The sequence below is a fragment of the Orcinus orca genome, chromosome 12, assembly GCF_937001465.1.
Source record: "Orcinus orca chromosome 12, mOrcOrc1.1, whole genome shotgun sequence".
NCBI lineage: Eukaryota > Metazoa > Chordata > Mammalia > Artiodactyla > Delphinidae > Orcinus > Orcinus orca.
The window spans coordinates 11595080-11611928 of record NC_064570.1 but is presented as its reverse complement, the minus strand read 5'-3'; the positions used below and the strand labels follow the sequence as shown (position 1 = coordinate 11611928).

Genomic DNA, 16849 nt, shown 5'->3' with positions numbered 1-16849 from the left:
CAATGGAGTTCAGATAGCCCAGGATTTAACCTCTTAGGGAATCAATGTTAGAACTATATTAAACTATACAACTGTATTAAAAGTAACACAGGCATGGATTCACATCACTGCAGATATTTCACAAAAGCCAGGCATCAACCTCCCTGGTGAGTCTCTGAAGCTACGCCACTTGCTCATTTGCTCTATTAATTCCCTCTGGAGTCTTTTTTTCTGTGTGAGAAAGGGAGTGAGTGAGGGGATGGGTAACGGTGCTTTGTCTCTAGATGTAGCATTCTCCCTGCTTCCAACAGGAAGTACACAGGAGGATTTCACCCGGAATTGCTGTGGTAAAGGGGGACAAGGGTGCAAGGTGCAGTGAGGTGGGAAGAGGTGGGGAAGTGGGCACTGCCGATCTTGCCGCTGAGGTCTGTGTGGCGTGGGGCGATCTACTACCTAAGTGTCCTAATCTGAAACAACACTGATGGCCAAGATTACATCTATGGTTTCCTTCATCTCTAAGTTCCTATGAAAACAAATGAAATCGGCCTAAGGAAGGAAGAGAAAAGAAAAATCCAGATGTCATTAAATATCAAGTGTCACGTGACATAATATAAATTTTAGAAATACTAATAACAATGTCAACTGTAATTTACTGAGTACTTTCTATGGGTTAGATATTGTTCTATACCATTTAAAATTCTTTCATGTATATGAAACTCCATGATATAGATACTATAATCCTCCCTGCTTTCCAGAAGAGAATACTGAGGCACAGAGAGGTTCTGGAAAGCCAAGATTTGACCCAAGTGCTTTAGATTCAGAGCTCATACTGCCTTTTGTGACAAATATATGAATCATGATAGAGCCATTCTAATACATCACTCAAAAATTCAGAAACACAAAAAGGTCAATATTGCTGTATTTCAGAAACCATTATATTTTCCTCAAAGAAGGCAGTAAGTACTGCCTGATTAAAATACAGCACGTCACAAAGGAAGTACTATCTATTCCCTCTTACTAAACGGAAGGAAGGGAGGGAGGGAGGAAAAAAGTGTAAATTATTTTTGAATCTCTCTCATACAAATAATGATGTGGTTACTTCTGGTATGTATTTGCAAGATTCAATGTCACTACTTCTGAATTGTTTTGAATAACCAGTTTTGCAGCAGACTACTTCATTTGGGTCAGGGAACGATTCTGGTCCCAACTAGAAAGGATCTCACATTCTCCTAAGCAAAAGACAGTGGCTTAATTGTTTCAGTTTTGAGTAAGCTGTACCTGAAGGGAAACAACTGCTCACTTAGGTAAGGATTTTGCAAGCTGGAAATTAGAGATAATCATGCCAGTGACTTTGATTTCTTTTACTACTTTCTTCTCCTTCTTAAACAATTCACCTGGGCCACGTGAATGACACATGGAGAGTGTCTGATACATTTTAAAAAATAAAATCATTTTTTGAATGCTTCAAACTTTTCTAATATATATTTATAAATCCTTTTTAACAGGTGGGTTTAAACTATTCTTCCTTATTACCTATAGAGTATTTTAACTAGAAATAAGTTTTTAAAACCTGTAATACTATTAAAATTCTATATCAGGGCTTCCCTGGTGGCGCAGTGGTTGGAAGTCCACCTGCCGATGCAGGGGACGCGGGTTCGTGCCCCGATCCGCGAAGATCCCACATGCCGCGGAGCGGCTCGGCCCCTGAGCCATGGCCGCTGAGCCTGCGTGTCCGGAGCCTGTGCTCCGCAACGGGAGAGGCCACAACAGTGAGAGGCCCGCGTACCGCAAAAAAAAAAAAAAAATTCTGTATCAGATATCCTACAGCTGGCGTTCCATGTCTAAAATCTCCTAACAAGGCACACAGACAACTTCAGCAGAGCTTAAATTTTAAATAAAAGAACAAAGTGGACAGCCCTCTCCTTTATGCCATGTATCAAGCACCACCCAACCAAAATCACTCAGGACAATGGCAGCCTCTGTGGGCCTGGTGTGAGCTTTTCTCCTGGGAAGCAGTGTCCTCATCCACTGCTGGGACCTATTCAGATGGGTTCTCAGCTCCCACTGTACACAGAAGTCTTTTTGTTTTTTCTTTCTTTCAACCCTGATTTTGTCTTCTTTCCCCAGCCTTTTGTTACCTGGTTCTCTACTGTACAGAAATAGCTACAATTCTGAGCGAGAGCCATCAGGATTTTCTAGGAGGACAAAGGTAACGGTGACGTTATGATATCGGCGGGTCTCCAGCTCCTTGCTTTTGCCCTGGCCTTAACTGGGGTCTCTGGAGTGCTCATGGCCACCCTGCTGCCCAACTGGAAGGTGAATGTGGACCCGGGCTCCAACATCATCACAGCCATCGTGCAGATGCAAGGGCTGTGGATGGACTGCACGTGGTATAGCACCGGGATGTTCAGCTGCACCTTGAAGTACTCCGTCCTGGCCCTCCCCACCCACGTGCAGGCCGCTCGGGCCGCCATGGTCCTGGCCTGTGTCCTGTCTGCTGTGGGGATGTGCACTGCCACAATCGGGATGAAATGCATTCGCTTAGGAGGGGACAGGGAAACCAAGAGTTACGCTTGTTTTGCTGGGGGAGTCTGCCTCATGTCTGCGGGGATCTCTGGTTTAATACCGACAGTGTGGTACACGAAGGAGATCATAGCAAACTTTGTGGATGTGACAGTTCCAGAAAGCAACAAACATGAACCCGGAGGAGCTGTCTACATTGGATTCATTTCGGCCATGCTGCTGTTTATCTCTGGCATGATTTTCTGTATAAAAAAGGATTCGGAGGCTTGGCTCCACCCATCCAAGCAGGAGCACGTCCCCACCACACAGCCAGAGGACCGTTCAGCAAACAGCCTGAAGGATTATGTGTGAATAACTGTGGGATGCACATGACTTAAGTGCCTGCTGTGATTTCTGTCTTTATTTTAGATTAAATACAAGAATTGTGCTTGCCTTTCTCTACAAAGAATGTAAAATACTTAAAAAATGAAGTTGTTCGAAATGCCAACAAACTTCGTGTACAATTATATCTGTTTTAGATGATTTTTCCATTATTGTTGTCATGTTTTATCTAAAGGTTTATAATGGAAAGAGGTTCTGATTATATTAATAAGGCAATGGAATTGATGGCTTTTTTTTTTCCTTTTTAAGATAAATTGTTGATACATCTTCCTAACTGGTACTTCACTGGATTTTATAAAAGAGCTCCACTGCCAAGTATAAAAAGCACCTTGTCCTGGTGTTAACCCAGGATACCCTCTGCTTCTGCTCCCTCTCCTTGGCAACCCCACAGTCACCTGCTTCTGTTTTCGAGCCCCTCTATAGGCCTGCGCCTTATGACGCAGGGAGAAGCTGCCCGCCTCCTTCACAGGATGCCCAAACAGGCCACCCCAAGTCCCCACCTACTGTCATCTCCCCGGCTCTGTTGACATTTTAGGAAAAATATCTCCATATAATATGGCATTCAAAGATTAGGCAGAAATAAAGAAAAGAAATTGGTAAATGCTACCACAGCAAAGCAAAACCAAACCAAACCCAAACTGAAATCTCTAGGACTTGTAAAGCATCAAGTACAAGCTAAGTGAGAACATGAAGAGTTTATTTTAAAATGGCTTAAGAACTGCCCTGTTCTGGCTGCTAATAAGAGGATTCTCCAGATTAAGTTCATTTCCCTCTATCATTTTTGATTTACCCCTATCATTTAATATCGCAGTGATTAGTATCTGGATGATAAAGGTTACTTTCAAGTTGTCATTTTTTTTCTTTTAGGTTTGACTCATGTTAACAAAAATGTTTTTATAAATGAGCTGCTTCAATTGGTTAATGGATGTGAAAAGAATTCTTAAAGAATAAAAGATGCTTTAAAAGATGTTAAATTATGATATGTAATTCAAACACTTTATAAGAAAATAAAAATTGAATTTTCTAATGTGCAAAGGTAACATTGTACACTGTTGTTTCTAACAATTTATTTGTTCATTTACGCTTAGGTATTGTTCATAATACAGTGGTAAAGGGGAAAAAGGCTACTTCATTGTACATTAATAACTCATGAAGTGGGAAGTTATCTTTTATGTGAGTAAATAATTTTGGATTGTGCATACAGACATACAGACTAAAATGTTTTATACCTGTTTTATTTGGTAGATCATCCTCTTCTGTATCATCATTACATATTAACAGAATAGCTAAAATAAAGGTACGATTTCACATGGGAATTAGGAAGGCATTGAAAGTATATACTCCTGGACTTCCCTGGTGGCGCAGTGGTTAAGAATCCGCCTGCCAATGCAGGGGACACAGGCTTGAGCTCTGGTCCAGGAAGATCCCACATGCCGCGGAGCAACTAAGCCTGTGTGCCACAACTACTGAGCCTGAGCTCTAGAGCCTGCAAGCCACAACTACTGAGCCCGTGTGCTACAACTACTGAGCCCATGCACCACAACTACTGAAGCCCTAGAGCCCGTGCTCTGCAACGAGAAGACACAGCAATGAGAAGCCCGCGCATCGCAATGAAGAGCAGACCCTGCTTGCCTCAACTAGAGAAAGCCCGCGCGCAGCAACGAAGACCCAACGCAGCCAAAAATTTTTAAATATTAAAAAAAAAAAGAAAGTATATATTCCTTTTGAGCGGTCAAGATACTTTCTAAACAAATGCCATCTATATTTTCAGCTATATGACTTGAGAATATACTGACTTTACTGACGTCTGCGGATTTCCATCATAGCCTATAATTTTGCAGAACCCTGTTGCATATCTCTTACCTCCAATAATTTTGTTCATTTCATTGTGCTTCCTACATATAAAAAACGTGTCATCTGCAAAAATGCAATTTTGTTTCTTCCTTCCTTGGATTTATAATACTTATTGCTTATTTTATTCTTGAGTACATATGAAAGCATAACTAACGTTAAATTAGATTGTAAGAGTAAATACTCTTATTTCTATTCAACACTTATTTTATCTGATTTTTAAGGAGGACAACTCAGGTATTTTTTTCTAATTATAAAACTGGTTTTTAGTTTACATATTTATTTCTTTTACACTCATCCACTTTCAAAAAGCATTTGAGTCAACTTACAATAAAACTGCTGGTCCGATAAACAGAAAAACCAAAAGATAAAGAAGAAAGGTTAAAATGACAAAGAAAAGGAAGAGAGAAAGGATGCTATTAAATAATCCTGGTTGAAGGTTGCTGAAGCAATTAAATATGAAATGTAGTTTAAAACTTCCCACACAACCAAGTCGGAGAAGGCCACATAAGGAATCTGATAGTTTTGTCTCCTGGAGGAAACCAACAGAGGCCGTTGCTGCTGCCATACTGCCCCGCCCCCCCATTCCCCAGCTGTTCTGAGCGCTGGGTGCTAATGGCTCATAGATGTGGAGCCACCTCTACTACAAGGTGAGGGCACCAACTGTTCCTAGGAGGTGGCCAGGAGCCAGATCGACTGACAATGGTACAACAGCCGCCCCTTGCCTCAAGGGAGGACAAAACCTGTGGGGCCATTTGTGCCCCAGCACCCCCCTTCAGACCTTACCCTGGGACCCCCGTGGGACCAGGCTGAAGCTGCGTCTCCAAGCGCAACAACACCCTTGCTTAGCTTTTGCCCTGCCTTGGCCTGCTTCCCTCACTCCTCCTCTTCAGAGTCTCCTCAATACATCACTTTTCCGAAAATCCTTACCCCAATCTCTGCTTCTAGGAAGCCAGACCAAATACAAAAGAGTATTAGTTAAGCAGAAAAATATTAGTCTTCTGACCTTATGTCCAAAGGATTTTCAAATACAGGGTAACAGACAGCAGAAGTAACAGCCTCAGTACCAGATTCAAAAAACACAAAAGCATGAAAAATGGCTGTTTCTTATGTGGACCCATCCATTACTAAGCTTATTTGACCAGAGGTCGAGGCCTCAATAGCTGGGGGCTCGTAGCTGAAAGCTTCTAAGATGCTGTTCTCAAAGGTCATGCGTGGATGCCCCAAAGTGCTGACCTTTTCTTTATGTCACAGGTGTAGCATCATTAATTCATCTAAGATTGAATTGACACAACTTATGCTTTAAATCTGTACCATGTTTGGGAGTTACTTGCTCCATGTGCCATACTTCTAAATAGGCAAAACTACATATAAGTTATATGTATGTCTTAAAAGTTATAATCCACATTATTATATCAGGATATAACAACTTAGTCCATAAATATTTGTTTATAATCATAACAGTAAGCTCTACCTTTCACTGACTGCCTCCCTGTGTGAGGTACTCCTGTTAGCACTGTATATTGATTATTTCTATTCCTCACCAACAATCCTTCAAGGGTGGCATTATTGCCCCAATCTGATGTATTATTAACTTATCAGCTTATTAACATGACCAAGTTCTCCTAACTAGGAGCGCTGGAATTCCAGGAGGCCCAGCTGACTTCAAAGTACTTCTAGTTCTTCCACTGCTGTGTACTGCCTCTGTTGTATCAATCAGAAGAGCCGGTTGCAATTCTCAGATTATATCTAAGTGACTTTTCTACTAGGTTGGGGTACAGGACAGTGGTGTGGGAAGGATGTTAAATCACTAGACCCATGACCACAATTTATAAAAGAAAAAAGATGACATAGAATTCTGAGGGACTAGCTAATGGCTCAGGACTTCTCACACTTGAGTATGGTTGTCCCTCAGTATCTGTGGGGGATTGGTTCCAGGAACCCTACACATACCAAAATCAGAGGACACTCAAGTCCCTGATATAAGGTGGCATAGCATTTGCACAGAACCCACACACATCCTCCCGTATACTTTCAATCATCTCTAGATTACTTATAATACCTAATACAATGTAAATGGTATGTAAATAAATAGTTGTCCTATATTTGGCAAATTCAAGTTTTGCTTTTTGGAACATCCTGGAATTTGTTTTTCTTGACTATTTTTAATCTGGGTGTTGGCTGAATCCACCAACGTGGAACCCGTGGATACGGAGGGCCGACTGTAATGTGCAGACTAGTTGAAATAAAAATTACTGTGAAACCCCAGAAATATATGAATTCTCAGGGGTCTTCAGATGCCAGATTGAGAAACTTCAGAAACAAGTCTTACGTTCTCATGGAAGCATTTTTCAACTGTGAATCTGCACTGCAAAAGAGACATTTTGTTTTCTAATTGGTAAAATAATTTTATGAACTCAACAGTGAAATTAAAATACAAAATTTTAAAAATTCTAACTTAAAAATCCATATATTACAAACTCTAGTAGTTTACGAAACATCAGAGTAGACCAGTTAGTCTAATTTTAAGAACCTAAGAGGCTGTGTTTTCTGTAAATAGAAAAGAATTTGGGGTTCAAACTTTGGGGACTGGGCTAGAGAAGTTAATGAGAGGGAAGAATCTGGCAAGAATTGAGCTCAACTACTTAGGAGCAGGGTGTAGTTGTAACAGCTCCACAGCTGTGAAAGTTCTGCCATTAAAGCTTGATTAAGTTAATTTAAAGACTGATAATTAGAAGGGTTAACCGATTCTCACAGGAAAACTCCTAAGATGGTTATAAATAAGCCCTTCTTGTTATATCACACAGGAAGTTCTCCATATCTATTCTTAGAGTTTTGGTTGAGAACAAGCACTGAAGTTTAGTAAATTTTTTCTGGGCATATTTTACCTGTGTTATGCTTTTGACTTTCTCTTCTTGCGTTTAAAAGGGATTAGCCAGAGGGACACCCTTGTACTGTTATTTTTATCATCTCTGTACGAACTCTTCCCCATTCTTACTTAAGAAAATGAATTTTTAAAGATTTGCTCAATGTAACTATCAGTCCAATATTTTCTGGCTTTCCTCAGAGCATTCCTGATTTGCCCTAATATGGTAAAACTACTTCAGAGCAGCAGCATATTCTTTTACAACTAAAATTTAATCATTTGATTTATTGTTTTCCTTTATCATAATACATTCTCTCTCCTCTTTGAAAACTGCTTTCCTGGATTAAAAATAAATCCTCTGCATGTAGTATTTACAACATGATGAAAAGCACATACAGAAAACTGCTATGAGTATGTTTAATTTGCCAAAAAGCAAACATCCTCAATAAAAAGAGAATCAAAGACATAGCTAGCTTTTTAACGCATAATAGTTTCATAAGACCTTAATCCTGGAGGAAAAGTACTTTAACTATATGTGGATCTTGTCCCTAAATCAAAGATAAAGTTGACAATAACCTCTAAACACCATCAATTACTCTCAACTAGGTAACTAAAACAAAGAGTTAGAAACTTTCCACTAAAAATATTCTAATATCTACCCTGAGAAACCCCTGGTAAAATGTAGATGTCTAAAGATTCTGGATTACAGCAATCACCATAACTTTAAAAGCCTAAAAGTGAAGATAGCGGTTTCTGATATAACTGGCTCTTATACTACTGAAAAAGTTATATACACATATATACGCACTACGAGAAGAGAGAAGGCTATATGGTGACTTGGTTTTCTTTATTACAATGGCCACCTATTCTAGGATAAAAATATCCCTGAGAGCACCACTGGGTTAAATCTGATCATGATCTATATCTCCAATCATTAAGTTCTGTCTAGGATCTAATAGGATCTATTATTTTGGAAGAAGTCATTTACAATATCTGAAAGCTTGAGATGCTGAAGGGAGGTAATACTGACCTTGATTTAGAAAAAGCTGACAATTAAGTCTGTTATAAAAGTGGAAGATGGACTGAATTCCTAAAGTCACCCGAAAGCGTGGCTAACTGTGGTCGACAACATGGCGGAGGACGTGGAAGGTGGAGCAAAGGCCATGGAGATGCCTCAGATCACGGTTCAATTTGTACAAACAGGTCAAACGCTATTGGTCAGGGGCTCCATTCTAAATCTATAACTTACGTCTATACCTAAATCTAAAAACCACATGATTTTTTCACGATATCTACTTATATTAGTGAATGTCAAACAACGTAAGGGAAACTTCGCAAGACTTGAGAGTTTCAGCAAGAAGAAAGCTGTCCCTCGCTAGCTGTGCGCTCCCTGAAGGCAGATGTCTGACTGCGCTACCGCTCCTGTCACCACCCCCTCTCTGCCCAGCTAGGGCTTTTCATGCGGCTGGGGCTCAGGATATCTTCAATGAAGAAATAAATAAGTTTTTAGAGCACACGTCCTGTAGTAACTCATCCAGCAGTGCTTTTGCTAAACTAGACACTGGCTTACTGATTTGTACTTTTGTCAGAGAAGCTTGGTTTCTGTAATTAGCACTTACTCTTCTGTGATTAGCATATAATAGTCAGAGTCTAGTTTAATATCCAACTAGTTTTCCACAGATGACTGATCATAAGTAATACTGTCAAAACAAGGTCTCTCAAAAAAATGGGGGAAAAAATCATGATAAATATAATATGTTCGCATCTTTACAGTGACATCAGCATCCTGGCAGCACGACTTGTCTCTCTTTCTCTCCCCTTTTATATACAATTCATCATTCATAACCGAACAGAAAAAAGTGCCTCTGCACGTTACACCGGACCAACCAGGAGATTTCCACCCACCTGTGCTTCAGGAAGTAGACAGACAGGACCGGGAAGGCGGCTGTGGACCCCAGGAAGGCAGTGAGCCTGCCCCACACCCAGCACCTTGATGGGGGTGGGGTGGGGGGAAGTGAAACCGGCGACTGAAAACCGCAGCAGACGCTCAGGGAGACAGAGAACTTGCAGACGTCCAGACAAACAGAGGGAGAACCAGGCACGCCACCGGAGCGTGATAAAGACAAGCGTGGAGCTGAGAAGGAGGAACTCAGGAGTGAGGCCCCCTCCTTTCCTAGAGCGACACAGCAACGTGCTGGGCTTTCACCAGGACAGTGGTGACCTCGCTTCACAGAGGAGGTGGAAAGAGAAAGGGGCGAGTAACCGACCTCCCGGCTGCACAGATCGCAACTAGATGGACCTGCTTCTCTCCAGCAGCATCTGGATTTCTGAGGAGGGACCTCCATGACTGGGACGAGGGAGAGGAAAGGGAAAGAGGCAGACAGGAATAACAGAGTGCATGGAAGGTGCTGTTCTCTGCTGTCTGCCTTGGGATTTCAGCAAGGGGTCTGCCATGGACCTCTGGGCGGACCCCCACTTGAGGACCGTCCCTACTGGGCTGTGAGCACTCAGAGCCTCAGGTGCTAAGCCCAAACCTTCCGCCGCTCTGCCACCGACTTTTTCTGCCGAACTTTTTTTTTTTTTTTTTTAACACCCCCTTCAGAGTGCAGCCCCAAAGCCAGATCAGGTCAAGAGAAACCAAAAACTTGAGCTATAGCGCCACCTTCTGGAAAACAAAAGAAGGGTTTCTATTTGCCGGTCTTATTTTAACAAAAGTAAAACTGAGTGTGCTACTTCAAATGAGATGGCAGAGGCACAATTCATCAAACACGATGAAAAACTGGTAATATGGTATTCACAAAAAGAAAATGATAATTCTCCAGTAACTAAACTCAAAGGCACAGAATATTGTAATCTAACTTACAAAGAATTCAGAATAGCTGTTACGATGAAATTCAGTGAGCTACAAATAAACTCAGAAAGGCAATTCGATGAACTCAGGAATAAAATGAGTAAAAAGAAGGAGTTCTTTACCAGAGGGATTGAAATTTTAAAAAAGAACCAAATTCTGGAGCTGAAGAATTCAATGAATGATATGAAAAATACATTAGAGAGCTTAAGAAATAGGGCAGATCAGACCAAAGAAAGAATTAGCAACTTGGAAGACAGGAATTTAGAAATGACTCAAGGGTGAGAACTAAGGTTTTTAAAAAGTGAAGAAATCCTAGGAAAGCTATCAGATATGATGAGAAAAACAAATATAATAATAATCGGTCTTCCTAAAGGAGAAGAGAGCAGAGAATGTATTTAGAGAATTGCTGAGAACGTCTCAAACCTGGGGAAAGAATTAAGCATACATGTCCAAGAAGCTAATAGAATACCCTATCACCTCAATGCAAAAAGACCTTACCCAAGATACATTATAATGAAACTGTCAAAAATCAATGATAGAGAAAGAATCTTAAAGGCAGCAGGGGGCGGGGGGGGGGAGGGGAGGAAAGTAACCTACAAAGGAACCCCCACTAGGCTATCAGCAGATTTCTCAGCAGAAACACTACAGGCCAGGAGAGAATGGAATGACATATTCAAAGTGTTGAAAGATAAAAACTGCCAGCCAAGAATACTTTATCCAGCAAAGTTATCCTTCAAGTATAATGAACAAGTAAAGGCTTTCCCAGACAAACAAAAAGTGAGGGAGTTCACCACTAGACCTGCCTTGCAAGAAATGCTGAAAAAGAATTCTTCAAGCTAAAATAAAAAGACACTAATAATGACATTAAAGCAACAAAAGAAAGTGCACAGTACTCTTGCAAAGGTGAAAAACAGTCAGAATTAGAAAACTTTATATTAGAATGGTGTGTTAACCACAATTATAGCATAAGGGCTTAAGGAAAAGAATATTAAGGATAACTATAGCTATTACAATTTCTCTGTGAATCCACAGCATAAAAAGTGAGATATCGAAGATATAAAAGAGGAAGAGTGAAAGGGTGGAAACTTTATAGACAAAGATAAGGTGCTATCAGCATAAAAAGAAGTGTTTTGTTTCTGAGATGTTTTACGTAAGCCACATGGCAACCACAAAGCCAAACTCGATAGTAGAGTCATGAAAGATAAAAAAGGGAAGACTGAGCAAGTGACCATGGAAACCCACCACATTAGAAAGGCAGACAGAAACAGAGAGGCAAAAGAAACAATGGTGATACAAAACAACCAGAAGGCAAATGGTAAGATGGCAGCAGTAAACCCTTGTATGTCAATAATCACTCTAAATATAAATGGACTGCATTCACCAATCAAAAGGTACACAATGACTGCATGGATTAAAAAACCAAAACCCAACTGTATGCTGCCTACAGGAAGCTCATTTCGGCTCTAAAGACACACATAGGCTCAAAGTGAAGGAATGGAAGTGGAAACCAAAAGAAACTGGGTAGAGCCACACTTGTATCAGACAAAATAGACTTCAAGCCAAAAAATGATAACAAGAGACAAACAAGGTTGTTATGTAATGATAAAAGGGTCAATACATCTTGAAGATATTGATATAATAATGGTAAATATATATACACTCAACACTGGAGCACTGAAATATATTAAGCAAATACAGTAAGTCCCCTACATACAAACCTTCAAGTTGTGAACTTTCAAAGATGTGAACGTGCCCCTGTATGCCAGCTGCTGTGCTGTACTACTGTACTTTTCAAGGTACTGTACTGTAAGATTAAAAGTGTTTTTTAAAATTTTTGTGGGTTTTTTAATGTATTATTTGTGTGAAAAGTATTATAAACCTATTACAGTACAGTACTATAGAGCCGATTGTGTTAGTTGGGTACCTAGGCTTTGTTGGACTTAGGAAAAATTGGACTTAAGGACACACTCTCGGAATGGAACTCATTCGTATGTAGGGGACTTACTGTACTAACATATCCAAAGGGAGAAATAGACAACAATGCAATAATATGCCACTGTCAGCAATGGACAGATCATCCAGACAGAAAATCAACAAGGAAATGTTGGAAACCATACTCTAGAGCAAATGGACGTAAACATATAAGGAACATTCCACTCAACAGGAGCAAAATACACATCCTTCTCGAGGGCACATGGAACGTTTTCAAGTATAGATCATATGACAGGGCATGAGACAAATCTCAGAAAATTAAAGAAGATGAAAATCACACCAACTATCTTTTCTGACCACAATGGTATAAAACTAGAAATCAGCAAGAGGAAAGCTGGAAGATCTAAAAATACGTGGAAACTAAACACACTTCTGAACAACCAATGGGTCAGAGAAGAAATCAAAAGAGAAATAAAAAATTATCTCAAATAACAAATGAAAATACAACATATTAAAACCTATGGAATGCAGCAAAAGCAGTTCTGAGAAGTTTACAGCAATAAATGCATATATTAAGAAATCAGAAAGATCTCAAATAACCTAACTTTATACCTCGAGGAATTAGAAAAAGAACAAAGCTAGCAGAAGAAAGGAAATAATAAAGATCAGACTGGAAATAAATGAAATGAAGCCCAGAAAAACAATAGAAAGAATCAACAAAACCAAAAGCTGGTTCTTTGAAAAGATTAAAAAAATTGACAAACCTTTAGCCAGACTAAGATAAAAAGAGAAGACTCAAATAAATAAAATTAGAAACGAAAAAGGAGACATTACAACTGAGACTACAGAAATACATAGAACCATACAAGACTATTATGAAAAACTGTATGCCAACAAATTAGACAACCTAGAGGAAATGGATAAGTTCTTAGAAACACACAACCTATCAAGACTGAATCACGAAGAAACGAAATCTGAACAGATCAATAGTGAGCAAAGAGGTTAAATCAGTAATCAAAAACCTCCCCAAACAGAAAACCCCAGGATCAGATGTCTTCACTTGAAAATTCTACCATTCAAAGAAGAATTAACACCAATCCTCTCAAACTCTTCCAAAAACAGAGGAGGAGGGAATACTTCCAAATTCATTCTATGAGGCCAGCATTACTTTGAAACCAAAGCCAGATAAGGATACCACAAGGAAACTATAGACCAATATCCCTAATGAATACATATGCAAAAATTCTCAACAAAATATTAGTAAGCCAAATTCAAGAACACATAAAAAGGATCATGCACCATGACCAAGTGGGATTTATCCCTGACAGGTAAGGATGGTTCAACATACACAAATCAAAAAATGTAATACATCACACTAATAAAATGGAAGATAAAAGTCACATGATCACCTTCCTAGATGCAGAAAAAGCATTTGACAATTACAACAACCTTTCCTGATGAAAACTTTCAGTAGATTGGATATAGAAGGAACATAGTTCCACAGAATAAAGACCACAAACAACAAATGCACAGCTAACATTATACTCAGTGGAGAAAACCTGAAAGCTTTTCCTCTAAGATTAGGAACAAGACAAGGATGCCCACTATCACCACTCTTATTTATTTAAGAATATTGGAAGTCCTAGCTAGACTGATTAGACAAGACAAAGAAAAGGCATCCAAATCGGGAAAGGAGTAAAACTGTCACTATTTGCAGATGATATGATTTTGTACATAGAAAATCCCAAAGACTCAACCAAAAAACTCTTGGAAGTAATCAACAATTTCAGTAAAGTTGCAAGACACAAAAATCAACATACAGAAATCAACTGCATTTCTATATACTAAGGATGAAACATCTGAAAAGAAATAAAACTATCCATTCACAATAGCATCAAAAACAATAAAATACTTAGGAATAAATTTAATCAAGAAGTGAAAGATCTGTACAGTGAAAACTACAAGACTTTGCTGAAAGATATCAAAGAAAACACAAATGGAAAGACATCTTATATTCATGGATTTGAAAAATGAATATTATTACAATGTCCATCCTACCCAAAGCCATCTATAGATTCAATGCAATCCCCATGAAAATACCAATGCCATTCTTTACAGAAACAGAAAAAAGAATTCTAAAATTTGTATGGAACCACAGATGTCCCTGAATAGCCAAAGCAATACTGAGGAAAAAAACAAAGCTGGAGGTATCACACTTTCTGAGATATCATACTTCCCGATTACAAACTATACTACAAAGCTACAGTAAAAACAAAACAGAACAAAACAAAAAACAGTAATGTTACTGGCACAAAAACAGACACATAGACCAATGAACAGGATAGAGAGCCCAGAATTAAACCCTTGCTTATATGATCAACTAATATTTGACAAGGGAGCCAAGAGCACCCAATAGGGAAAGCATAGTTTCTTCAATGAACGGTGTTGGGAAAACCGGATAAACACACGCAGTGAAACTGGACTCCTTTCTAGGATCAAACACTTAAGCACAAGACCTGACACTACACAACTCCCAGAAAAAAACAGTAGGAAGTAAACTCCTCCACTTGGTCCTGGCAATGATTTTTTTTGGATATAACAACAAAAACACATTGAACAAAAGCAAAAATCAACAGAAGGGACCACAAACTTAAGAGCTTCTGCATAGCAAAAATAACACTTCACAAAATGAAAAGACAAACTACAGAATGAGAAAAAATTTTTACAAATCATATACTGGATAAGGAGTTAACACCCAAAATATAAAAAGAACTCCTACTACTCAATAACAACAAAACCCCAAATAATCTGATTAAAAGATGGGCAGAAAAACTAAATAGACTTTTTTTCCAAAGAAGATAACCTAATGGTCAACAGGTACATGAAAAAATGCTCGACATCACTAATCATCAGGGCAATACTAATGAAAACCACAATGAGATATCACCTCACACCTGTCAGAATAGCGATCAAGAAGGTAAGAGGTAAGTGCTGGTGAGGATGTGGAGAAAAGGGAACCCTTGTGCACTGCTGGTGGGAATGTAAGTTGGTGCAGCCACTACGGAAAATGGTATGGAGTATCCTGGCAAAATTAAAAACAGATCTACCATATGATCCAGCAATTCAACTTCTGGGTATTTATCTGAAGAAAATGAAACCACTAACTCAAAAAGATACATGCACCTCTGTATTCATTGCAGCATTATGTACAATAGCCAGACAGGGAAGCTAACCTAAATGTCCATCGATAGAAGAATGGATAAAGAAAATGTGGTGTATATTTTATATACATATATTATGGAATATTATTCAGTCATAAGAAAGGAGGACACCCTGACAACACAACAATCTGTGACAACACAGCTGGACCTTGAGCACATTATGCTAAGTGAGATAAGTCAGACAGAAAGACAAGTACTGTATGTTATCACTTACATGTGGAATTTTAAAAAGCCAGACTTGTGAAATGGTGGTTATCAGGGGAGGGGGGGACAGGAAGCTGTTTAAAGTACAAACTTACAATGAGTCGTAAATAAACCCTAGAGATATAATGCACAGTAAATATAAACAATATTGTATTATCATAAAACTTGCTAAGAGACTAGAACTTAATTATTTCAACTATCAAAAAGAAAGGATAATTATGTAATAAGATAGAGGTGCCAATTATTGCTACAATGGCAACTATATTACAATATATAAATGTACCAAGTTAACATGTTGTATACCTTAAATTTATACAATGTTAAATGTCAAATATATTTCAGTAAAAATAAACAGATAATGTTTGATGTAACTTTAGTTAGAAGTCTCCATCAGAAATCACAAAGAAATACTGATTTCTCTTTTTGAGTATTGGGTGACCATAAAACTCATCTTAAATACTGGGATACTTTTAAGGGTAAAAGGGGATAATAATAATAATGATAATAGCACCACCAGGGCAACATGGATAAACCTAGACATTTGGTCATACTATAGAAGGAGAAGAAAAATTAGAATAAGCACTATTCATACTGTGATGTTTATGGTTCTCATTTAGGAGAGGTAAAGAAAAAGGTGTGGTACGGTGTGCAGATAAGATCAGATTCTAGAGATAATTTCCTATGACATATCCTCACAGGAGCAAAGATTACAATTAAAATCCTAATTCTGGTATGCTAAAACAAACAAAAAGAAACTCACCTCCGGTTTGGGGATGAAAGCCTGACCTGGGATTGTCAAGATGTGCTGAACGTCGCAGAGGTACTGGGCCATGATGGAGAGGCGACTACGCTGCTTGCTTCCTGTACTGGCTGTAAGTCTCTGCACAAGGACACAAAGGAATTTTAGCAAGTAATTCATTCATTATCTATGAACACTAGGTAGATTTTCTGAGATAAATTTTAAAAGCATAGGCTATCTGACATGATACAAAGCCAACATGGAGAATATTTTCCTCCAGTACTAACTGAGGTACATCTAAG

General features: G+C 38.9%; 2 protein-coding genes across 4 annotated transcripts in view; one reads left to right on the top strand and one right to left on the bottom strand.

The window, feature by feature from the left end:
• Positions 1–16849, bottom strand: part of TFB1M (transcription factor B1, mitochondrial) — a 59056-nt gene that overhangs the window by 16235 nt on the left and 25972 nt on the right. For all 3 annotated transcript variants that reach the window (XR_007470447.1, XM_033404438.2, XM_033404433.2), the window contains exon 5: positions 16569–16688. Coding sequence is in view for 2 of the 3 variants with exons in the window: in XM_033404438.2 (XP_033260329.1) it covers positions 16569–16688 (120 nt within the window). In the remaining variant the exon portion in view is untranslated. The remainder of the gene's footprint in view (positions 1–16568; positions 16689–16849) is intronic.
• Positions 2000–4606, top strand: CLDN20 (claudin 20). The gene has a single exon (XM_049695190.1). It carries the CDS (start codon positions 2203–2205, stop codon positions 2851–2853), a length of 651 nt encoding a protein of 216 aa, XP_049551147.1. The 5' UTR covers positions 2000–2202; the 3' UTR covers positions 2854–4606.

Excerpts from the sequence above, each read along its gene's own strand:
- CLDN20 (XM_049695190.1), top strand. The coding sequence starts at position 2,203 with ATGATATCGGCGGGTCTCCAGCTCCTTGCTTTTGCCCTGGCCTTAACT.